Raw genomic sequence first — 26,603 nt, forward strand, 5'->3', positions numbered from 1 at the left:
AGTGGCAAGTTGGATCCAAAATTGTCTCAGTGGCAAAGGGTAATGGTTGATGGGTGTTTTTGTGACTGGAAGGATGTTTCCAGTGGGATTCCACAGGGCTCAGTATTAGGTCCCTTGCTTTTCGTTGTATATATCAATCATCTAGACTGCAATGTAGGGGGCACGATTAAGAAGTTTGGAGATGATACAAAAATTGGCCACGTGGTTGACAGTGAGGAAGAAAGCTGTAGACTGCAGGATGGTATCAATGGACTGGTCAGGTGGGCAGAAAAGTGGCAAATGGAATTCAATCCGAAGAAGTGTGCAGTAATGCATTTGGTAAGGGCTAACAAGGCAAGGGAATACACAATAAATGGTAGAATACTGAGATGTGTAGAAGAACAGAGGGACCTTAACGTGCATGTCCACAGATCCCTGAAGTTAGCAGGACAGGTAGATAAGGTCGTTTAGAAGGCATATGGAAGTTTTTCCTTTATTAGCCAAGGCATAGAATATAAGAGCAGAGAGGTTATGCTTGAACTGTATAAAACACTAGTTAGACCACAGCTAGAGTACTGCATATAGTACTGGTCACAACTCTACAAGAAAGATGTGATTGCTCAAGAGAGAGGGTACAGAGTAGATTTACAAGGATGATGCCAGGACTGGAGAATTTTAGTCTTGAGGAAAGATTGGATAAGCTAGGGTTATTTTCTTTGGAACAGAAGAGGCTGAGGGGAGACTTAATTAAGGTACATAAAATTATGAGGGGCCGAGATAGAGCGGATAGGAAGGACCTATTTCCCCTAACAGAGAGGTCAATAACCAGGGGGCATGGAGTTAAAGTCAGTGGTAGAAGAATTAGAGGGGAGTTGAGGAAAACTTTTTTCACCCAGATGGTGGTGGGGGGCTGAAACTCACTGCCTGATAGGGTATAGAAGGCAAAATCCCTCAATGCATATTAAAAGTACTTGGATGTGCACTTGAACTGCCATAACCTACAGGGCTACAAACCAAGAGTTGAAAAATAGGATTAGACTGGATAGCTCTTTTTCGACCGGCAAGACACCATGGGCCAAATGGCCTCCTTCTGTACCTAAAGTTCGGACAGGATTCAGATGAAGGTTATGGTAATGAGGCCCGGCTATTATGATCAACTGGGACTCCATGCTGCTGTATTCCCTGGGCCCCACTTTGGGGCTCGCACGCACCATACTAACCGCCCCCCCCCCCCCCCCCCAGCATTAAAATCAGGGCCATAGTAACTGAAACTTATTCATCTTGAAATGATAAAAATGTTTGCATTTGAAAGTAATTTCAGTTATTAAAGTTCCATACCGACACAACGATAAAGGAGAGAACGAACAAGTTCAATCTCAGTCTCGAGTTCAGCAAGACGGAAATGTACTGACTGGTTGTGCAAGACAGATTGGGCAAAAATTTTACGTTGGCTTGTATACTGGATTGTTTCCTGAATGATGTTCTGCATTGGAACCAACACTGCAAAGAGAAAAATAATATTTTAACACATGGTGTCAAGGATCTGCAGAGCCTGCTGTGACTTTGAGGTAGGGTGCAACTTGCATTATATACACCAGCTAGCTTAATAATATGTTCCAGGCCCCTCAATCATTTTCCATTTGATCCTTATTAGTTTTACTTTTTGTGATTTAATTAATGGGTTCTTAACTGATTAGGTTAATTGAATGACTATATTGATCTTTCGAAATATTTATAAGCCATAAGGTAAGGTATCATTACCCCTTCCTCAAAGACCACACCCTTGATGCCTCTGTCCTTGCAAATTACCGCTCCATCACCAACGTCCCTTTCCTTTTCAAAGTGCTTTAACATGTTGTCACCCACCAAATGTGTACTTATCCCTTCTGCAACTCCCTGTTTGAATCTTTCCAATCAGCTTTCCACCACTACCACATCACCAAAACGGTCTTAACCAAAGTTATGAAGATATTCTCTGTGACTGTGAAGCATTATTCCCCCACGACCTCTCTGCAGTCTTTGACACAGTCAACCATACCATCATCCTACAATGCCTCTCCTCCATTGTCCAGCTCGGTAGAAATGCCCTTACTTGGTTCCACACTTACCTAACCGATCATAGCCAGATGATCTCCTGCAATGGCTTCTCTGCCCACCCTGTACCACTACCTCTGGAGTCCCCCAATGATCTGTCCTTGGTTAATTCCTCTTCTTCATAAGAACATAAGAAATAGGAGCTGGAGGAAGCCCTTCGAGCCTGCTCCACCATTCAACAAGGTCACGTGTGATCTTCTACCTCAACTCACCTTCCCGCAATCCCCCCATATCCCTTAATTCCCTTCGGTCCCAAAAATCCGCATGCTCTCCCTGATGACATCATCAACAGCAGTGGTGGGCAAAATACGGCCCGCGGGATAGGACAGAACTAGAACGTGAGTCGAAGCTCGAGCTGCATATTCGTCTATCCACTTTCACTTCCCATGGGTCAGAGACAGACCCGAACTACAGCCAAGGAAAAACCATAGTAGTACTTCATTCAAATTAATAATTCGCAAAAGCGATTCTCCCTGGCCCGATTTTAAAAGGATCCATTCTGTGATTCTGGGCCCCAATGGCGGACACCCATACCCAGAATGCACTGCGTACTGGACTATGCCCTATCCAATTTAGAGTGCAGTCATGGCTGCTCATCTCCACAACTCTTCCGAATAAAGTGTCTGGTGCTGCATCTTTCCTCTCCAAGTATCCAGAGTACGACGGCAAGGTAGTTTTCATCTGGCACTAATTGGGACTGCATTAGTAAACTTTGCAGAGGGGAATAAAGATGACTGAGGAGGGGAACTGATGCTGACACAGGCTCTAAAGAGGGTGCAGTTCTATTTCACAGCACTGATTTAGAGACCAGAAGACACCACCACATTTTCAATTTTTATCTTTGATTCATTTCTAAACAGTATCGAATTCATGTTGTGTATGTAAGCTACCATCTGACTACTATCTGAATTTATGTTTGTGCAATATTTATGTTTTGAAATGTTTCCTCTAATTTTTTTTCGCGCGTTCCCTTTAAATTTGTTGCGCAGCCAGCCACTATGCTGCCACATATGCGCAGTATCTCTTCCAGCGGCAGCAGCCAGGGAGCAGCCTGCGCGGGACGGTGCAATTGTTGCGTGACCATGCAGCCACGGGCCTGAGGGGAAACATTAGTGGGCGGCCCTTCACAGCTCACTAAAACTTGTTAAGTGGCCCTAAAGCCCAAATAATTGCCCACCCCTGATCTACAGCCATATACACTGACAACACCCAGCTCTACTTCTCGACCCCTCCACTGCCTCTATGGCAAGCTGCTTGAATGAACCGCAATTTCCTCCAGATAAACATTGGGAAGACTAAAGCCATCATCTTCAGCCCCTACCACAAACTCTATACCTTGCTACCGGTTCCACTCCCCTCCCCGGCCAATGTCAAAGAATGAACCAGACTGTTTGCAACCTTCACTTTATATTCAACATTTATTGACCTTCCAAACGCATATCTTCTTCATTACAAAGCCCACCTAATTCAACCTCAAACATCATAAGCGCTTTGGGATAGCCCGAGGTTGTGAAAGACATTATATAAATGCAAGTTCTTGCTTTCTTTTACTCCTTGGAGGTTCTGTCGAGGATAATATTTTCTCTTAATTTCTCTTTGTTAATCCATCTAGACTCATGCATGATTAGCAAGAGAGACTATATTTAGGTATGTATTTGTTTTGCATGCTCAAAAGTATGCTTTTAAAGATGTTCCACTTTTCCTCAATTGCAGCATCCCTACATCAATTTGCTATAATTGTTCTTTCATTGTTTTGAAACACCGCCTCCAGTGCACCAGTGCAGCCTAAGCTGCCTGAGGAAAAGAGTGTTTGAAGACCAGGCCCTCAAAACTGCCTCCAAGCTCATGGTCGACAGGGCTGTAATAATACCCGCCCTCCTGTATGGCTCAGAGACATGGACAATGTACAGGAGACACCTTTAGTCGCTGGAAAAATATCACCAACGATGTCTCTGCAAGATCCTACAAATCCCTTGGGAGGAGAGACGTACCAACATCAGTGTCCTCGTCCAGGCTAACATCCCTAGCATTGAAACACTGACCACACTCCATCAGCTTCGCTGGGCAGGCCACATAGTTCGCATGCCAGATACGAGACTCCCAAAACAAGTGCTCTACTTGGAGCTCCTTCACGGCGAACGAGCCAAAGGTGAGCAGCGGAAATGTTATAAGGACACCCTCAAAGCCTCCCTGATAAAGTGCGACATCCTCACTGACACCTGGGAGTCCCTGGCAAAAGACCGCCCTAAGTGCAGGAAGTGCATCCGGGAGGACGCTGAGCACCTCGAGTCTCAACGCCGAGAGCGTGCAGAAATCAAGCACAGGCAGCAGAAAGAGCGTGCGGCAAACCAGTCCCACCCATACCTTCTCTCAACGACTATCTGTCCCACCTGTGACAAAGTCCGTGGCTCTCGTATTGGACTGTACAGCCACCAAAGAACTCACTTCAGGAGTGGAAGCAAGTCTCCCTCGATTCCGAAGGACTGCCTATGATGATGATAATTGTTCTTTCATTGTTTTGAAACAGGCTTTTTAAATGTTATATACTGAGCACCTGTTTTTTTTTTCTGAGTCCTATAGTAGTAGGTTAAACAGTGTTTTGTTTTCCAACCAACTTGTCTCACGTTCAGTAGAAATTACTTACCTGCTGCAACTCCCCACATGCGCTCTTCCTGGAATTGCAACATCTGGTAAGTGAAACCCATTCCTTCATCCCCAATGAGATATTTTCTTGGAACCCGGACGTCTTCAAAAAAGATCTGTGCTGTATCTGATGACCTCATGCCCAACTTATCAATCTTTTTGGCCACTTGGATTCCTGAAAATGTAATTTATATGATTAGCTAATTTACGACAATTTTAATTAAATTTCCTGTTCTCAACAGAAATATTTTCTTTATAAAGACACACAATAGAAATAATGTACTGGAGGCTAGTTCACCATTAGTCGATAACAAAAAGGTTGTGGGTTCTAAGGCCCTCTACAAACTTGAGCACATGACATAGAAATTTACAGCACGGAAAGAGGCCATTTCGGCCCATCGTGTCTGCGCCGGCTGACCAAGAGCTATCCAGCCTAATCCCATTTTCCAGCTCTTGGTCCGTAGCCTTGTAGGTTATGGCACTTCAAGTGCACATCCAAGTATTTTATAAATTTGCTGAGGGTTTCTGTCTCTACCACCCTTTCAGGCAGCGAATTCCAGACCCCCACTACCCCCAATACAGGTTCACTAGGTTGATTCTGGAGATGAGGGGGTTGACTTATGAAGATAGGTTGTGTAGATTGGGCCTATACTCACTGGAGTTCAGGAGAATGAGATGTGATCTTATTGAAACATAAGATAATGAGAGGGCTCGACAGGGTAGATGCAGAGAGGATATTTCCACTCAGGGGAATCTAGAACTCGGGGGCATAGTTTCAGAATAAGGGGTCGCCCATTCAAAACTGAGATGAGGAGGAATTTCTTCTCTCAGAGGGTTGTAAATCTATGGAATTCCCTGCCCCAGAGAGCTGTGGAGGCTGGGTCATTGAATATATTTAAGGTGGAGATAGACAGATTTTTGAGCGATAAGGGAATAAAGGGTTATGGGGAGCACGCAGGGAAGTGGAGCTAATACATAAGAACATAAGAATTAGGAACAGGAGTAGGCCATCTAGCCCCTCGAGCCTGCTCCGCCATTCAACAAGATCATGGCTGATCTGGCCGTGGACTCAGCTCCACTTACCCGCCCGCTCCCCGTAATCCTTAATTCCCTTATTGGTTAAAAATGTATCTGTGATTTGAATACATTCAATGAGCTAGCCTCAACTGCTTCCTTGGGCAGAGAATTCCACAGATTCACAACCCTCTGAGAGAAGAAATTCCTTCACAACTCGGTTTTAAATTGGCTTCCCCGTATTTTGAGGCTGTGCCCCCCTAGTTCTAGTCTCCCCGACCAGTGGAAACAACCTCTCTGCCTCTATCTTGTCTATCCCTTTCATTATTTTAAATGTTTCTGTAAGATCACCCCTCATCCTTCTGAACTCCAACGAGTAAAGACCCAGTCTAATCAGTCTATCATGATAAGGTAACCCCCTCATCTCCGGAATCAGCCTAGTGAATCATCTCAGTACCCCCTCCAAAGCTAGTATATTCTTCCTTTAGTAAGGTGACCAAAACTGCATGCAGTACTCCAGGTGCGGCCTCACCAATACCCTGTACAGTTGCAGCAGGACCTCCCTGCTTTTGTACTCCATCCCTCTCGCAATGAAGGCCAACATTCCATTCGCCTTCCTGATTACCTGCTGCACCTACAAGCTAACTTTTTGGGATTCATGCACAAGGACCCCCAGGTCCCTCTGCACCGCAGCATATTGTAATTTCTCCCCCTTCAAATAATATTCCCTTTTACTGTTTTTTTTTCCAAGGTGGATGACCTCACATTTTCCGACACTGTATTCCATCTGCCAAACCTTAGCCCATTCGCTTAACCTATCTAAATCTCTTTGCAGTCTCTCTGTGTCCTCTACACAACCCGCTTTCCCACTAATCTTTGTGTCATCTGCAAATTTTGTTACACTACACTCTGTCCCCTCTTCCAGGTCATCGATGCATATTGTAAACAGTTGTGGTCCCAGCACCGATCCCTGTGGCACACCACTAACCACCATTCCATGATCAGATTAGCCATGATCTTATTAAATGGTGGAGCAGACTCAAGGGGCCAAATGGTCTACTCCTGCTCCTACCCTCTGGGTGAAGAAATTTCCCCTCATATCTCCTTTAACCCTCCCCCCATTACTTTAAATCTGTGTCCCCTGGTTGTTGACCCTCCTGCCAAGGGAAACAGATCCTTCCTAGCGACTCTATCCAGCCCCCTCCTTGGCTGACATTTCAGTGCAGTGCTGAGGGAGTGCTACATTGTTGGTGTTGCTGTCTTTTGAATGATAGGAGGCCTCCAATCTCTGCTCAGTTGGACATAAAAGAACTATTTGAACAACAAGGAGCTCATTCAATTCTGTGGCCACTCACAAGTAGTGAGTAGTGTGACAGGGAAAGAGCCATCAATGGCTGCAGGGGAAAATGTTCCCTCAGAGGCTTGGTTTCCTTCTTCTCCCCAATCGCTCAGGCCTCCTCCTGCCTTTTATTCCATTTGCATCCCTATCTCTTTATCTTTCCACTATCTCCTTGCCTTCCTACAACCACCTCATTCCCATCACTATTACTACCCATTCCCCTTTGAACGACTTGATTAAGCCTTATATCCTCTCCTCCTTGCTCTACTGTCACTCATTTCACCCTAACCTTTCATCCACTCCATCCCTACCTCATGCACTCTCCCCCAGGGTGGGTGGCAGAAGGCCATAGCCCTTCCCTCATCATCACCCTGTTTTCCTCCTCAACTCACTTATTCCCATTATTTCCTATCTGTTTCCTTCAAAAAAGCTTTGTTTGCTCAACTTACTTGATTTTTAATAAATCAAATGAGAATGAAGAAAGAAACTGCCGGTCTTTCTTCATTCTCATTGCTGTAAGGAATTAACAATCATATTTCCCAATTGTCAACAAAACACAGATGGATAAATGGTTGGCTTCAAAATGCAACTTTAAAAAAAAAATTGAACTAACTTGAAAAAAGGTCTCTCTTCCTACTTCCCCTCTTGCTCTTTCCCCCCACTCTGCCCCAGTCTCTCTCTTTCCTTCGCCTTAACACACCTTCTGCAGTTTATATAAACACAAAAGCTTCAAAAATTGAAAGCCAGAAACTGTGTCCCATCAATGCAGTTGACTGAGTAGTACTGATGTATACTAGGAAATTAGGTACGTGCTCAGACTGCACAAACAAAATTCAGATCACAGGGTTACACCTTTGGACAACAATACTGGCCCGGAAATTGCAGCCTCTCCATACGCCAAGAACTAGCTTTTGCGATCTGTCAACATTTCTTTTGACAGATCGCACACATTCCCTGGAGAAGGACATTCGCAGGCGGAGATTTGGGCTATTTGCCCAACTCTTGCAATTTAATGCAATTTCTATTAATTTTTAAAAAGTGGAGTGTTTATTTATATTTCGTTTTATTTGATTTTAGGGGCATTCTCATTGATAGTAATCGTAGCTTGGAGCTCCCATTACTATGAATGAGAACATTACATAGTGACTGGTGGTCCAGGTGATCCTACGAAATGCATACGATCCTGGAAGACATGTTCCTGTATGCTGCACTATGAAACTAGGCTTTGGAGCGCAATCCTAAGTTCCTCCAAGATCACCAGGTATTTTTGTAAACATTTTCTCGGTCAGAGGAGTTGGCCCACAGGAAGCCTCCGACCACAATTTTCCCCTCAGAAGGTACTAGTCCAGGCTTTGGGAGAGGCTGAAGCATTCAAGTAAAAACTTTAACGTAGGCATTCAAAGACAATTCAGTGGATACATTTAATGACATTGTGAAATATTTCATTTTTGGAATTATTTATTTTGAACATAAGAAATTTCAGTTGCTGAGGAAAAATTGGCAAAATAAAAAATAATCTCTCCTAGCAATTTGAGTGATTTATGGCCACATTGTGCAATCTCAAAATAATTTATTTTCAAAATAAAATCGCAGCTATTGTATATCACATCGGGTGGCAATTTTTACGATTAGCACCTATTCATCATCATCATCATCATCATCATAGGCGGTCCCTCGAACGAGGATGACTTGCTTCCACAAGAGTTCACAGATGTTTCAATGGAGGACCCGATGTTCCAGTCCTGAACTCCAATTGAGGGGGTGGAAGATGCCTGTGCATGGATTTTTTTAATGTGTGGTGACTGTTGCACATCAGCCACCACACGGGCTCGACAGAGCTAGGCCTTTATCCAGTGGCAAGGGTTGAACCAGGACGACTGGAAACCTGCTCTGCTGCACGGACCTAATGCCCAGTGTGGGCGGGCCCGTACTGCCTCTGGGCCCTCGGCTCTTCTGGGCCCCGTACCCTCATTCGCCACACTTTCGCCCATGATGTTCCAAGGCCCGGCACTCCAGCTCTATTTATAGTCACTTACAGGAATAATAGGTACTTCATGTACCTATAAATACATTTTCAATTAAACACACCTCGCATACTGTATTTTTAGTAGATGGTTGAAATCTACCAAAATCCAATTTAAGGGGAGTCAAGTCTCAATCATAGAGGCTGAATTCACATTTAATGTATGGGAGTTTAATGCTTCACAGATTTCCTCGGATGTCTATTTATTTGTTAGCAGCAGATAGGACAGTGGGACCTTCCACAAACCTCTCATGCCAGCCTATGGGGCCAAGTTTCGGCCTGAGTTGCTCCTATTTTTTTGGAGCAACTGGTTAAGAATGGAGTATCTTAGAAATTGCAATTCTCGGCATTTAGTTTGCTCCAGTTCTAGTCAGTTAGAACAGTTTCAGTTTGGAACAGATTTTTTTTTTCAAAAGGGGGCGTGTCCGGCCACTTACGCCCGTTTTGAAAGTTTAGGCAGTGAAAACTTACTCCAAATTAACTTAGAATGGAGTAAGTGTAGATTTTTGTACGCTCAGAAAAACCTTGTCTACACTTAGAAAATCAGGCGTAGGTTACAAATCAGGCGTAGGGAATCGGGGAGGGGGGGAAGTTTACAAACATTAAACACTTCAGTTTTACAACTAAAGAGCCATCATCAATAATAAATGATAAAAACATCAATAAATCAACCAATAAATCAATCAAAAAAAATTAATAAGAACATTTTTTTTTAAATCAATAAATAAAACATTTTCTACTTACCGACTGCAGCACCGGGAGCCCTCCAACAGCGTACTGGGATTGCCCCCCCCCCCCCCCCCAGTGTGTCTCTGTCAGTGTCTCTACCTCTCTGTCTGTCTGTGTGTGTGTCTCTCACTCTCTGTCTGTCAGTGTCTGTGTTTCTGATAGCGAGTGGAAGAGGAGGGGGAGGGGGGCAGGGGGAGGGGAGGGAGGGAGGGGAGGAGAGGAGGGGGAGGAGAGGGGGAGAGAAGGGGGAGGGAAGGGGAGAAGGGGGGGAAGGAGAAGGGGGGAAGGAGAAGGGGGGAAGGAGGGGGGGAGGAAAGGAGAAGGGAGGGGAAGGGAAGGAGAAGGGGCGGGGAAGGAGAAGGGGGAGGGAGGCTGAACGGGCCGGGCCCAAGACTTCGGGCAGGGCCCGTCCCCAGCACCAGATTTACAGGTCGGTGGCGTTGGGTCGGGTCGGGAGCGCGGGTCGGGTCGGGGGGAGCGCGGGTCATGTCGGGGGGGGCGGAGGGAGGTCGGGTCGGGGGTGGAGGGGGAGGAGGGAGGTCGGGTTGGTTCATGTTGGGGGCGGGGGGAGGGAGGTCAGGTTGGGTCGGGTCCGGGTGGGGGGGTGGTGGGAGGGAGGTCGGGTCGGGTCGGTTCTGGGGGGAGGAAGGGAGAGGGAGGTCAGGTCGGGTGGGGGGGGGAGCGCGGGAGTCGAGTCGGGAGGAAGCAGGAGCTGGGCGTGGGAGGCAGCCTTATCCATGCAGCCCCAGTGAGGCCATTCGGCCAGGGCTAGGGGCTGCGTGCTTCGGGCCCCTCCCACACAGTTTTGGGCACCTGGAGCTACTGCACATGCGCACCCACTGTAGCGCGCATGTGCAGAGGTCCCGGCAATGTTTTCAGTGCAGGGACCCAGCTCCGCCCCCCACAGCTCGTGCTGCGCCGCGCCCAGCTCCAGAGGACCTGCAGGGAGCCGGAGAATAGGTAAGTTTTTTTTAGGTGGACTTTGTGGCGCGTCAAACGGGCGTCCAGGTCGGGGCAGCGCCGTTCTAGGCGCGGCCCGAATCTTGGGCCCATAATTTTATGTTCACTCTAATTCTTACCTGGCAATTTCATGGGCAGACATATGAGAGACTTGTTTTTGTGAGCAGGCCCATCATCAGTGTTTGCTAAAAGACACATCCAGTCAGCTTGACAACCATTCGTTATCCACATTTTTCCTCCATTTATTATATAGTCATCTCCATTCTTGACAGCTTTGGTCTTGATGTCTGTAAAGATGACAATTTAATGACATAAAACATATGAGAAGACGTACTAAACATATTGATCCCAAACTTTTTATGAATTCAAAATGTTCCTTTTTGTTTTAACCTTTTATCCATCTCCATGACCCACCTAATTAAAATAAAAAATGTACATTAAATCGGACAGGAAAATTGGCAGCAACATCTGCTTATCAGGAATAATGTAGTGATTTATATATAGCCACAGATAGTTTGTGTTTCAGTGCATTTTTGGGGCAATCTTTGTTCTGACCGAAACATTTTCTTATATAAATCTTAGCTACTGACAGTCCAAGAATTTCCTGACTCGCTGATCCAACAGGTAATGTTTATTTTCACCTGATGTAATGTGAAACTGTAAATAGAACTAATATTACAGTAATAAATCTAGTGATATCAAGAGCAACTTTACTGCTGTTATATTAATCTTATCAAACCAAAATATGTTTCAAACACAGCTCCAATCAAAAATAAACAATTCCATTTACCCGATTAGCCCGTTTTATCCCCTAATCTTTTTTCGTTCCCATTCTCAATCTACCCTAGTTTTAAACTCTAATTTTAGTTCCTTTCTAATTATTGATCTTTCTTAACTTTACGTTTTGAAAAAGTTGAAGCGCTGATTTTAACCCTGCCAGCCCGGCAGGAATGGGGCGGGTGGGTGCTCACAATGGCGGTCAGGTGCTTTCTACTGCATTCCCGAGGCGCTCATGCTCGCCGCCATTTTAACAGCGTTAATTTTGGTTTTGGTAAAGGTCAAGTTGGGGCTTCATACATATGTAAAAGTCAGGGTCCCATGAAACAATTAAGATCCAGATGCCATTTTAACCTCAGGCTGTGGAAGACGCTCACAGTGCCAGACCTTTTATGGTTTCTCTGAGGGATCACAAAGAACAGAAGTGCTCCTCCGGGCCCCACAAGGAAACCTTGAACCCCGCAGGCCCGACCCTTGGTTTCCCACTATCCAACCGTGATCCACTCTGGACCCTCACTGTTCACTTACTTCGATCAGCTCCACTGAACGGGCCATATTGTCTGCATGCCTGACACGAGACTCCCAAAACAAGCGCTCTACTCGGAGTTACGACATGGCAAGCGAGCCCCAGGTGGGCAGAGGAAACGCTTCAAGGACACCCTCAAACCCTCCTTGAAAAAATGTAACATCCTCACCGACACCTGGAAATCTCTGGCCCATGACTGCCGAAATTGGATGCAAAGCATCCGGGAAGGCGCTGAACACATTGAGTCTCTTCGCCAAGAGCAAGCTGAAGCCAAGCTTGGACAGTGGAAGGAGTGCGCGGCAACCCAAGCACCCCACCCACCTGCTCCTCTAACCACCATCTACCTCACCTGTGACAGAGACTGTAGGTCCCGCATTGGACTCTTCAGTCACCTGAGAACTCATTGCTCATTTTTAGTTGTGGAAGTAAGTCATCCTCGACTCCGAGGGACTGTCTATGATGATGACTTCAATGCCAAGGACAGTTTCCTTGGGTCCTGGTGGTGGCCTCCTGTCTTGCAAACTCTCACTCTTGCCCAACGGCTAGGTACTGATTCTGGGCCTCCAACATGGAGGATTAAAATTTCTTCGGCCTTATGCCGGTGCTGTTCAAATATCCATCTACCTTGTTTCCCTAGTTCCCACCATTCATTTTGGTGATGGGCTAAGTTTTTGTACACGGCATTTTCACTTTGTTGTAAAATAGTTTTCAAATGTTTTTCCTCAGTGAATTGAAAGCCCATACTTATACTATTTTTACATATCAAATTAGAAAAATCATCATCATCATAGGCAGTCCCTCAGAATCGAGGAACACTTGCTTCCACTCTTAAAATGAGTCATTAGGTGGCTGAACAGTCCAATACGAGAACCACAGTCCCTGTCACAGGTGGGACAGATAGTCGCTGAGGGAAAGGGTGGGTCGGACAGGTTTGCCACATATGCTCTTTCCGCTGCATGCTCTCGGCGATGAGACTCGAGGTGCTCAACGCCCTCCCGGATGCACTTCCTCCACTCCAGGTGTCAGTGGAGATGTTGCACTTTTTCAGGGATGCTTTGAGGGTGTCCCTGTAACGTTTCCTCTGCCCACATTTGGCTCATTTGCCGTGAAGGAGTTCCGAGTAGAGCGCTTGCTTTGGGAATCTCGTGTCTCTGAACTGCTGAAAAATCTCCAGAGCTGAACAGTGCCTGGATGATCAATTTGTTCAGCGGTTTAACATTCATTACATCTGGAATGAAAGAGTTTCAATGCCCTAAAATTGGCTGCAATATGTAGGTGATACTCACGTTTAAGTTCCAGATGATCTGAGCTGCTATCTGCAGTTTGTGGCCACTGGGTCCTCAAAACCTATTTATTTTCCTCTTATTCTCTTTCTGACCATTTTTATTTTAACTTAAATTTAATTTTTTTCTACCTATCCTCTATTCTACCGCTTTTTTCTTACTTAAGTTTAAAATATTTCACTATATTCATATTTTACTCTCTTCTGATCTCACCTTCCGTTTTGGAGGTGGGCAACTGCCTGAAAACCTACTTGAAGCCCTATTTTGCAGCCAATAGAAAACCCAGATTCTAAAAAAACTGACATGGCCACTCAACCAGTGCATTCACTATTGGGAAAACTGCAGCAAAATGAGTAAGATCTTGCCATTGACAAATAAACCAATCACTGGTTGTGGGAACTCAATACTATCCAGACAAGTAAGAGTGTTTGTGGTACTGTACGGTCTAATTCCATACATGCTATTTATTATGTTCAGAATAACTCCACAAGACTGTATACTGTAAGCTCAAACTGTTGACCTTGGTCTCTTTAAAATAACTCCAGAGTGAGGAAACAGCATGGTAGACTGCCTTCTATACCTGCTTGCCCGGGGTGTGCAGGTGACCCGTGGGTCTCCAACAGGTGCGCCCCGTGGTGGCAAGTCTTACACACTAGTACAGTTTACATACATAACATCACTTCCCCCCCCCCCCCCCCCCCCAAAGTCTTTGATACAAGTTATTTATAAGTTGAGGCAATCCGAGGCTTGACGTTCCCGGGTTGATTGATCGCCTGAGTTGAAGTCATGGCATGGGTGAGTTGGTCAGATCATTGCTGCACCGCAGCACGGCTGGTCTGATCGGACAGTCGGCATGGTGGGTTCATCTTCGTGGTTGACAGCGAGGTAAGTTGCTGATTGGGTGCATGTTGGTGGATCAATGATGGTAATGTCCTCTTCAAACTGTTCTTGGTTGTCAGTGAATCGCAGTTTGGTCTGATGCAAATGTTTTCTGCACGTTGGTCCATTCAAGTTTGACAACAAACACTCTATTCTCCTCCTTGGCTAAAACAGTGTCAGCAACCCATTTGGGACCATGATCGTAATTAAGAACAAACACAGGGTCATTAATCTCAATGTCACACGATACAGACGCGCGATTATGGTACACGTTATGCCGGTGACGCCGGGTTTCTACGTGATCATTGAGATCCGGGCGGACTAAGGAGAGCCTGGTTTTGAGTGCTCTCTTCATTAACAATTCTGCAGGAGGAACAACAGTGAGCAAATGGGGTTGCATCCAGTAGCTGAGCAGAACCCGAGATAAACGGGTCTGCAGGGAACCGTTCGTCACGCGCTTCAAGCTCTGCTTGATAGTTTGGACTGCCCGTTCCGCTTGACCACTGGATGCGGACTTAAACGGGGCAGACCTGATATGCTTGATGCCATTGCAGGTCATGAACTCGTTGAATTCCGAGCTGGTGAAACATGGTCCATTGACACTAACAAGGACGTCGGGCAAACCATGGGTGGCGAACATGGCCTGGAGGCTTTCAATGGTGGCAGTGGACGTACATGATGACATTATTATACATTCAATCCATTTAGAGTAAGCGTCCACTGCTACAAGGAACATCTTTCCTCGAAAGAGGCCAGCGAAATCTACATGGAGCCTGGACCACGGTTTGGAGGGCCATGACCACAGACTCAGTGGGGCCTCCCTTGGTGCATTGCTCAACTGTGAACAAGTGTTACATTGGTATACGCAAGACTCCAATTCCGAGTCAATGCCAGACCACCAAACGTGCGACCTGGTGATAGCCTTCATCATGACTATGCCTGGGTGGGTACTGCAGAGGTCACGTATAAACGTTTCCCTGCCTTTTTTTGGCAAAAGCACGCGATTCCCCCATAGGAGACAATCCGAATGGATAGACATTTCATCCTTGCATCGGTAAAACGGCTTAATTTCGTCTTGCATTTCCCCGAGAACAGCCAACAAGCTCCCATTAAGGAAGCAGCTTTTTACTAATGATAGCACAGGGTCCTGGCTAGTCCAGGTCCTGATCTGGCGAGCGTGATGGGTGACTCTCGCTCTCAAAAACATCCATTACAAGAAGCAAATCTGTGGGTTGCGCCATTTCCACCCCGGTGGTGGGCAATGGTAGCCGACTGAGGGTATCAGCAAAGTTCTCAGTGCTTGGTATGATTACATAATCATATGCAGATAATGTTAATGCTTATCTTTGGATGCGGGACGAAGCATTGATGTTAATACCTTTGCTTTCTGAGAACAGTGAAATGAGCGGTTTGTGGTCGGTTTCGAGCTCGAACCGGAGTCCAAATAGATGTGGTGCATTTTCTTAACCTCATATACACATGCTAATGCTTCTTTCTCAACCATACTGTCGGCTCTTTCAGCCTTAAATAAACTTCTGGATGCATATGCAACTGGTTGCAGTTTGCCTGATATATTGGCTTGCTGTAACACACAACCAACCCCGTACGAAGATGCATCACAAGCTAGTACTAAACGTTTACACAGATCATACAATACAAGTAACTTGTTAGAACATAGCAGGTTTCTGGCCTTATTAAAGGTTGTCTCTTGAGATTTACCCTAAACCCAGTCATCACCCTTGCATAGCAATAAATACAAGGGTTCAGCAAAGTGCTCAACCCTGGCAGAAAGTTACCAAAATAGTTGAAGAGTCCCAGGAACGAACGCAGCTCCGTCATATTCTGTGGTCTGGGTGCATTCTTGATGGCCTCCATCTTGGAGTCCGTGGGTATGTTGCCGTCCGCTACAATCTTTCTCCCCAGAAATTCGACCTCTGGCGCCAGGAAAACACACTTGGATCGTTTCAGCCTGAGTCCCACTCTGTCCAGTCGCTTTAGAACCTCTTCCAGGTTGTGCAAGTGTTTAGTGGTATTGCGGCCAGTGATCAGATGTCGTCTTGAAACACCACGGTGTGCGGAACCAATTTCAGCAGACTCTCCATGTTCCTCTGGAAGATGGCCACTGCCGAGCGAATCCCAAAAGGGCACTTGTAGTATATGAACAGTCCTTTGTGCGTGTTGATGCACGTAAATTTTTTCAAAGGTTCAGCCAGCTCCTGTGTCATGTAAGCAGAGATTAGATTTAGCTTGGTGAATGACTTCACCCCTGCTAGCATTGCGAACAGGTCATCTGCTTTGGATAGTGGGTACTGGTCCTGTAACGAGACTTGGTTGATTGTTACCTTGTAGTCCCAGCAGATTCTGACTGTCCTATCACTTTTCAACACCGGAGCAATTGGACTGGCCCACTCGTTGAACTCGACTGGCGATGATTTCCTCTCGTTGAAGTCTGTCCAGCTCGATCTTGACTTTCTCTCACATCATATATGGAACCGCTCGGGCCTTGTGATGAACGGGCTGTGCATCAGGGACTAGATGGATCTGCACTTTGGCGCCTGTGAAGTTGCCGATGCCTGGCTCAAATAACAACGGGAATTTGTTTAGCACTTGGGCGCACAAGGTGTCATCCACGGAAGACAGAGCTTTGATGTCGCCCCAGTTCCATCGGATCGTTCCTAGCCAGCTTCTGCTGAACAGCGTTGGGCCATCGCCTGATACAATCCATAGTGGTAAATCATGCACAACACCATCGTACAATACTTTAACTGCCGCACTGCCAATGACTGGTATGAGCTCTTTGGTGTAAGTGCGCAGCTTTGTGTGAATTGGGCTTAGTTTTGGCCTTTGTGCCTTATTGCCCCACAGTTTCTCAAAAGCTTCTGGCTCATAATTGACTGACTCGCCCCTGTGTCCAATTCCATGGAAACTGGAATGCCCTTTAATTTGACTTTCAACATTATCGGAGGACTTTGGTGGTGAAAGTGTGTATCCCATATACTTCCTCTTCAACCTCGGGTTGAGTTGCCAATCTTACTCGTTCAGCGTGATCCGCGCGGGATTGGTCATCTTCTGCCGACTCTGCCACGTGGTGAGTCGCAGCACGTTTGCACATTTGCTGGAGGTGCCCCATTGTTCCACAGCCCTTGCACACGTAGAGCTTGAATCAACATTGATGGGTCCGATGATTACCCCGCAGCGCCAACATGCTGTTAATGGATTTGTGTTCACTCCCCACAGCGGACTCTGAGTCATCCTAGGTCTGGCCTCTGCAGGCGTGTAGGCCCTGCCATGTACAGTTCTGCCTGCTGAAGGCGTTATTTTATGCACAGTACTTGTCAGTGAGCTTCGATGCTGCAAAAATATCTGTTTAGTGTTATCGTTCGTGGACATAAAAGACTGGGCTATCGTGATAGCCTTGCTCAGATCTAGGGATTCGGCAGACAGCAGTTTGCGAAGAATGACCTCATTGGCCACAAAGTACTGGTAAAGACGCTCAATGAAGGCTTCCCAATCATCACCCTCAACAAATCTCTCAAGAATACCAACGGCAGCCATAACCGCGTGAAAGTTTGTGATCTGTTACTCGTCACCGATTATTATGTTCAGAATAACTCCACAACACTGTATACTGTAAGCTCAAACTGTCATGACCTTGGACTCTTTAATGTAACTCCAGAGTGAGGAAGCAGCATGGTAGACTGCCTTTTATACCTGCTTACCCGGGGTGTGCAGGTGACCCTTGGGTCTCCCACAGGTGTGCTTCCTGGTGGCAAGGCTTACACACTAGTACAGTTTACATACATAACACTATTAAGTCTGGTATTAAATAACACATTTGGAAATTGATGTGTTTGGTAGAGTTTCAAATACCACTCACCAGTACGTTTACATTTCAAAGTATAATATTTTGCCCTTATTCTACAATACCTTAAATTAATTTATCGAATTATCTTTACCGACCTGTTTCATATTTAGTTTACTAATATATCTTATGTACTTGCAACATCAGATCCAGCTCCAACTTCACTGATTCCCAAACAGGCTACCATGTCCCCAGCAATGGTAGGTACGAGGAATTGACGTTTCAGTTCATCTGAGCCAAATCTGGGAAAGAAATTACATCAAATTTTGAATATTGTTACTATTTTCTTAATCTTTTTCAACATTTTTATTTAACTGTACAAGGTGTAGAAGCTTGCTGTAAATTAACCAAAGAAGAATTGGTGTGTTTTTTTGCAAGAAATGAGAAAGTCACTTTCGACTGGTCGTCAAGAATAAACTTTACACTTTCACGGTATTTAGCAAGAATAAATCTTCAGTAAAATGTTGAGCACCTTGCTCTCTCTCTCTTTCACAGACATGCTTATTGTTCAGCTCTGAAATGTTATCCTCCCGCTCTGCTAGCAGAAGTGTAGCAGGGCAGGACCTGCAGCCTGCAGCTCTCGCTGCAGATAGAGATGCTGATCTTGCCTGAAATTCTGGGGTTAGCTTATTTGAATATCGATAGGCAAAACATAACCATGGAGTCCCAGAAAATTTCAGAAGGGCAAAAGAGGGCGAAGGTCAAGGTGTAAAGCAATATTTAAAGGATTGCAACAAATTGAGAAGACACAGAGATGGTATCTGTAAAGTAAACAAAGAATAGGGTTGTAACAAACTATGGCTTTAGAAGGTATTTGAGGAAATCGGTCCAAAATAATTCAAAATTGCAGCCTTACCTGGAACAGCGGATTCACCGTAAACTGCTACAATTGATAATTGGCTTTTTCAGTATAATAAGTATTCTGTATACTACTTGTCCAATGTACAACCTCTTTAATTAGTTTATAATATTTGGCCTTTTAATTCTCAGCTTTGATAGGTCAGTTTCATTCTTTCCTCTAATTAAATTAGTAAAGAGGACAATGTTTTGAAACTTGATTTCAGTCAGTAAGGCCGTTAGTTTCAAGGTTTGCTGAATGGGCTATTAACCCAGAAACAATAGAAGCTTGTGATGAGACTGAAGACAGAGATAAGAGGGGCTCAAGCAATGTGATTGGATGAAGTCTGTTGCAAGCATTCTGCTGCAAGTTCCTGTTTTGGGTTACAACCAGGGGGTTTGGGACCACTTTCAGTGTAGAAGATTCAACAAGAGCGCCGAGAGAGTGAACGTGAATGAACTGTAGAAGGAACGTGGAACAGGATGTCACAACAACAACTTACATTTATCTAGCGGCATTATGTAATAAAACATCCCAAGGCAGTTCACGGAGTGTTATGAAAAAACTTCTACCCAAGAAACACTGGGGTAATATAATTCTCAACTGTACCTTGAAAACTGATGTTCAAATATTATAATTAAACCACTGTGCTAACTCTCTATTTCTTGTACTAGGACACCTAAATCTATCTGAACACCAACATTTAATAGATTCTCACAATTTAAAAAGTATTTTGTTTTTCTATTCTTCCTACCAAAGTGAATAACCTCACATTTCCCCACGTTATACTCCATCTGCCACCTTACTGTCCACTCACTTAACTTGTCTATAATCCCTTTGCAGGCTCTTTGCGACCTCCTCACATCTTATTTTTCCACATAGCTTTGTATCGTCAGCAAATGTGAATACATTGCACTCCGTCCCTTCATCGAAGTCATTAATATAGATTGTAAATAGCTGAGACCCAAGCATTGATCCTTGCAGCACTCCATTAGTTATAGCCTGCCAATCTAAAAATGACCCATTTATTCGTACTCTCTGTTTTCTGTCTGTCAACCAATCCTCCAGCAATGCTAATACATTCCCCCCAACCCCATGTGCCCTTATCTTGCTCAATATCCTTTTATGTTTCACTTTATCGCATGCCTTTTGGAAATCAAAATATACTATATCTACTGGTTCCCCTTTATCTACCCTGCTGTTACATCCTCAAAACACCAATAAATTTGTCAAATGTGATTTACCTTTCATAAAACTATGTTGACAAGTACCTGGTTACCGCGTCCTCAATAATAGATTCCAGCGTTTTCCTGATGACTGGTATCAGGCTAACTGGCCTGTAGTTTCCTGTTTTCTCTCTCCCTGCTTTCTTGAACAGCGGCATTACATTTTCTACCTTCCATTCCACTGGGACCTTTCTAGAATTTAGGGAATTTTGAAAGATCAAAACCAATATATCCACTATCTCTGCATTCACCTCATAAAACCCAAGGATGTGGGCTTTCAGGTCCAGGGGATTTTTAGTCCCATTAGTTTCTCAAGTACTTTTTCTCTACTGATATTAATTACTTTAAGAGCTGGAAATTGCCCTTTGCCCCGATTAGGGACGGCAACCTTCTGGGGCCGGACTTCCTGCGCTCGGCCGGGAAGTCCCGACCCCGACATGGAATTGGGCCGTGCACCTCTTAAAGGAAGCGGTATGCTGTCTCTGCTGCGCCGCTTCCTTGGAGGTTTGCTCCTGGGGCAGTCGCTGATGAAGCTAGCACAACGCGGAGCATCTGCATAGCACTAATGCACTACAACACCTCATTCCTTCAATTAAAGGGGAGGGCCAGTGCGCATTCTGCAGGCCTTTTGGTGGCTGCCAATGCCCACCAAGGACGCGATTGACCGGACTCAAAATGGATGCCGGGTTGCATGATGGTGGACTGGTCGAAGCGAGGGCCACCAGTGTCAGGCCAACGCAAAAGTCGGACGATAAATAAAAATTGCAGCCTGGGGCACTAAAGGCCTCCTCTGTAAGGAGCTCCCCGGCGGTGGATGTTCTCCAGCTTCGCGACTCGCGGGGCATAATTGCCTTTTCGCCCAGAGGAGGGCTAGCGCCTCCAAGGAAATTGCCCCCCCAAACCTCTGGGGCAATTTCCCTGGAGGCGCTAGCCCTCCCCTGGGCTTAAAGGCAATTACACCCCGTTAGTGCCCCCGCGGAGGCAGTAATGAGGCTATAAAATGCGGCAATTTAAGCCCCTAAATTCCTTGTTCTCATAAGTCCCTTGGTTCCCCACTATTTTTGGAATACTTTTTGTGTCTTCTTCTGTGAAGACAGATACAAAATATTTGTTTAAAGTCTCTGCCATTTCCTTGTTCCCCATTAAAATTTCTCCTGATTCAGCCTCCGAAAGCCAAATGCTTACTTTTGCTACTCTCTTCCCTTTTTACATACTTGTAGAAGCTCTTATAATCTGTTTTTATATTTCTTGCCAATTTACTCTCATATTCTACTTATCAATTTTTTGGTCAGCCTTTGCTGGTTTCTAAAGCTCTCCCAATTTAAAAAGTCCCGGGGGTCAGGTTCACCTCTGACCTACTTGAGCAGTTCAAATCGCTCCCACTCCCATGGGTTCTAGACTCTGGGTTTAGTTGGGTGGGTGATAAAGTGCAAAGGACAAATGGTTTGATGCAAAAGAACTTTGATTTTATTACATACAAGAAAGTACAATGTCAAACTTATAATCACTCTAATAAAGAATATATTACACATTCAAAGGGGGTTACAGTAAAAATTACACCTCCTACCACCCAATACCTAATCCTAGCTAGGTTAGTCTCCAGGGCAGGCAGGGACGATGCTTACCAATCCTTTCTGGTCAGTTAGCGGTAGTTCACGATTTCGGGGTTTGTTGAATTCTGTAGGTTCTGTTTGCCGTACCCCGAACGTTGGAGAAGGCTTCTTACTGCGCAATCTTCAGTTGGGTTGAGGTTGCTGATGTACGTTTTGGATCTATGGGGTAAGTATCCGGTTTCCTTCGTTAGAAATAGGTTCAAAGTCTCTTTAGGTAATGTTTTCACCTGTTGGTAGTCAGGACTTAGATTGTAGAGTGGAAACTTTCGATTCTTCGGTTTCTTCCTGTTTTGTTTCGAGTTTGGTCGATCGCGGTGGTCTTTTGGTGGTACCATGTTGACTGTGGTCAGTTGCTGCTGCGATGGTTATGTTCTTCCTTCCTTCAGGACTTCGAGGCTGGAGAAGTTAGTTTACAACTGTCGCGATGGTTTCTCTCCCTTCTTGATGACATAAGCGTAGTATGGTACTAGGCGTAGTATGGCAAACCCTGTTAAAACAGGGGGCCAGTTATACAGTTTGAGTTGTCCTAATCTTCACGACAAATCAGTCCAGAATTCTTTGTTTAAATTTGGCGGGCTTGACATTTCTTTGTAATATTTTGGCAGGCTCGTTAAAAGTTAATATGACTTGGGTGGGTTGCTCTTCTAAATCTGTTCCCTGATGGAAATATTAGCTTGGTAATCGCAATGTCCTTTTGTGCTTGGTTTTTGCATACAGGCTGTAGTGGGCCTTTTGTTTTTATTCATATTGAAGATGGCTTTTCTCGGTTCAGTGTGATGGCTGGCCATCTCTAAGTTATTGTTGTAATGTTAATGTCTCTTGTGGAGAAGGGTTTTCGAGTATCCATTTCTCCAGAGACTTTACCTTAGACCCAACACCCAGACAGTTCCAATAATCAAATGGGCTTCTTTAGTTCCTTAGGCCCGCCCACAGACTTGAATTTGTCTTGTAAAAGTCCAAAATTTGATTAAAGTTCGTAGTTTCTTCCATAAGCCCTTTAGGATTTCAAACTTTCCGGTAGATAGTCCCAAATTAAATTTCCTTTCAAATGAGCCCAAACACTTGGGGGGTTCCCGTGAATTTTGACCTTTCACAATCCTCAAGCTTACTGCTATTCTTTGCAACAGTATAAGCATCTTCTAATTTAATACTAACCTTAAATTCTTTAGTTAGCCACAAATGGATCACTTTTCCCATGGAGTTTTTATTTCTCAATGGAATGTATACTCATTGAGAATTTTGGAATATTTATTTAAAATGATTGCCACTGTTTATCTACCGTCATTCATTTGAATCTAATTCCCAATCTATCTTCGCCAACTCGCTCCTCATACCTACGTAATTGGCTTTGTTTAAGTTTAAGATTCTAGTGTCAGACTTAAGAATGTCACTTTCAAACACAATGTGAAATTCTATTATATTATGGTAACTCTTCCCCAGAGGATCATTTACTATAAGGTTACTAATTAACCCTGTCTGATTACACTGGAGGAAGTTTTGAAAAAAGCTGCCCCATAATCGAATGCAGTGCGAACCTGGTGCCATAATAGGTGTTAAGGGGACATAAAGAGAAATAAAAAGCAATGAAATTATTATGCGACAAGAATGGCTGACGGTGATTGGTTCTTCCATATTAATTGAATCAATGGACACGGAATGAATTTTAAAGAAAGCTAAAAATCCATTTCGTTTGCTTCAATTGCTAATTTTCTAATTTTAACTTCATTTATAATTATTGCATATATTTTTAAATTTTGTTTAATTATAATTAATCTTCATTATACTGCTTTTACTATTGTATAATCCTTATTGTGCTATTTACAATGTAATTTGAATTTCTTTTTAAAATTATTTTTGCCTGTGTCTATCTGCGTGCACATTTTGGCTGCTGCTTCAGACCCATGCCTTTGACCTTTTTTACATAGAAACATAGAAAATAGGTGCAGGAGTAGGCCACTCGACCCTTCGAGCCTGCACCACCATTCAATAAGATCATGGCTGATCATTCACCTCAGTACCCTTTCCTGCTTTCTCTCCATGCCCCTTGATCCCTTTAGCCATAAGGGCCATATCTTACTCCCTCTTGAATATATCCAATGAACTGGCCTCAACAACTCTCTGCGGTAGGGAATTCCTCAGGTTAACAACTCTCTGAGTGAAGAAGTTTCTCCTCATCTCAGTCCTAAATGGCTTACCCCTTATCCTTAGACTATGTCCCCTGGTTCTGGACTTCCCCAACATCGGGAACATTCTTCCTGCATCTAACCTGTCCAGTCCCGTCAGAATTTTATATGTTTCGATGAGATCCCCTCTCATCCTTCTAAACTCCAGTGAATACAGGCCCAGTCGATCCAGTCTCTCCTCATATGTCAGTCCTGTCATCCCGAGAATCAGTCTGGTGAACCTTCGCTGCATTCCCTCAATAGCAAGGACGTCCTCCCTCAGATTAGGAGACCAAAACTGAACACAATATTCCAGGTGAGGTCTCACCTGTATAACTGCAGTAAGACCTCCCTGCTCCTATACTCAAATCCCCTAGCTATGAAGGCCAATACATCATTTGCCTTCTTCACCGTCTGCTGTACCTGCATGCCAACTTTCAATGACTGATGTACCATGACACCCAGGTCTTGCTGCACCTCCCCTTTTCCTAATCTGCCGCCATTCAGATAATATTCTACCTTCGTGTTTTTGCCCCCAAAGTGGATAACCTCACATTTATCCACATTATACTGCATCTGCCACGCGTTTGCCCACTCACCTAACCTGTCCAAGTCACCCTGCAGCCTTTTAGCGTCCTCCTCACAGCTCACACTGCTACCCAGTTTAGTGTCATCTGCAAACTTGGAGATATTACACTCAATTCCCTCATCCAAATCATTAATGTATATTGTAAATAGCTGGGGTCCCAGCACTGAGCCCTGCGGTACCCCACTAGTCACTACCTTCCATTCTGAAAAGGATCTGTTTATCCCGACTCTCTGCTTCCTGTCTGCCAACCAGTTCTCTATCCACGTCAGTACATTACCCCCAATACCATGTGTTTTAATTTTGCACACTAATCTCTTGTGTGGGACCTTGTCAAAAGCCTTTTGAAAGTTCAAATACACCACATCCACTGGTTCTCCCTTGTCCACTCTACTAGTTACATCCTCAAAAATTTCTAGAAGATTTGTCAAGCAGGATTTCCCTTTCATAAATCTTGGACCGATCCAGTCACTGCTTTCCAAATGTGCTGCTATTTCATCTTTAATAATTCATTCCAACATTTTCCCCATGACTGATGTCAGGCTAACTGGTCTATAATTACCCGTTTTCTCTCTCCCTCCTTTCTTAAAAAGTGGTGTTACATTAGCTACCCTCCAGTCCATAGGAACCGATCCAGAGTCGATAGACTGTTGGAAAATGATAACCAATGCATCCACTATTTCTAGGGCTACCTCCTTAAGTTCTCTGGGATGCAGACTATCAGGCCCCGAGGATTTATCGGCCTTCAATCCCATCAATTTCCCTAACACAATTTCCCAACTAATAAGGATTTCCTTCAGTTCCTCCTTCTCACTATACCCTAGTATTTCCGGAAGGTTATTTGTGTCTTCTTTTGTGAAGACAGAACCAAAGTACTTGTTTAACTGGTCCGCCATTTCTTTGTTCCCCATTATAAATTCATCTGAATCTGACTGAAAGGGACCTACGTTTGTTTTCACTAATCTTTTTCTCTTCACATATCTAGAGAAGTTTTTGCAGTCATTTTTTATGTTCCCAGAAAGCTTCCTCTCATACTCTATTTTCCCCCTCCTAATTAAACCCTTTGTCCTCCTCTGCTGAATTACAAAATTCTCCCAGTCCTCAGGTTTGCTGCTTTTTCTGGACAATTTATATGCCTCTTCCTTGGATTTAACACTATCCTTAATTTCTCTTGTTAGCCACGGTTGAGCCACTTTCCCCGTTTTATTTTTACTCCAGACAGGGATGTACAATTGTTGAAGTTCATCCATGTGATCTTTAAATGTTTCCCATTGCCTATCCACCATCAACCCTTTAAGCATCACTCACCAGTCTATTCTAGCCAATTCACGTCTCATACCATTGAAGTTACCTTTCCTTAAGTTCAGGACCCTAGTCTCTGAATTAACTGTGTCACTCTCCATCGTAATAAGGAATTCTACCATATTATGGTCACTCTTCCCCAAGGGGCCTCGCACAACAAGATTGTCAATTCGTCCTTTCTCATTATGCATCTCCCAGTTTAGGATGGCCAGCCCTCTACAGTTGGTTGCTCGACATATTGGTCTAGAAAACCATCCCTTATACACTCCAGGAAATCCTCCTCCACCGCATTGCTACCAGTTTGGTTAGCCCAATCAATATGTAGATTAAAGTCGCCCATGATAACTGCTGTACCTTTATTGCACGCACCCTCATTTCTTGTTTGATGCTGTCCCCAACCTCACTACTATTATTTGGTGGTCTGTACAGAACTCCCACTAGTGTTTTCTGTCCTTTGGTATTCCGTAGCTCCACCCATACCGATTTCACATCATCCAAGCTAATGTCCTTCCTTACTATTGCATTAATTTCCTCTTTAACCAGCAACGCCACCCCACCTCCTTTTCCTTTCTGTCTATCCTTCCTAAATGTTGAATACCCCTGGATATTGAGTTCCCAGCCTTGATCACCCTGGAGCCATGTCTCCGTGATGCCAATTACATCATATCCATTAACTGCTGTCTGCGCAGTTAATTCGTCCACCTTATTCCGAATACTCCTCGCATTGAGGCACAGAGCCTTCAGGCTTGTCTTATTAACATTCTTTGC

General features: G+C 44.5%; 1 protein-coding gene across 1 annotated transcript in view; it reads right to left on the bottom strand.

The window, feature by feature from the left end:
* The window catches only part of LOC139264505 (probable acyl-CoA dehydrogenase 6), a 167,919-nt gene that overhangs the window by 18,583 nt on the left and 122,733 nt on the right, over positions 1-26,603 (bottom strand). The window contains exons 4-7 of the mRNA XM_070881078.1: positions 18,244-18,350; positions 10,901-11,068; positions 4,718-4,891; positions 1,318-1,479 (exon numbers count right to left, since the gene is read on the bottom strand). Coding sequence (XP_070737179.1) covers positions 1,318-1,479; positions 4,718-4,891; positions 10,901-11,068; positions 18,244-18,350 — 611 coding nt within the window. The remainder of the gene's footprint in view (positions 1-1,317; positions 1,480-4,717; positions 4,892-10,900; positions 11,069-18,243; positions 18,351-26,603) is intronic.

The sequence above is a fragment of the Pristiophorus japonicus genome, chromosome 5 (genome assembly GCF_044704955.1).
Source record: "Pristiophorus japonicus isolate sPriJap1 chromosome 5, sPriJap1.hap1, whole genome shotgun sequence".
Classification (NCBI taxonomy): Eukaryota; Metazoa; Chordata; class Chondrichthyes; family Pristiophoridae; genus Pristiophorus; species Pristiophorus japonicus.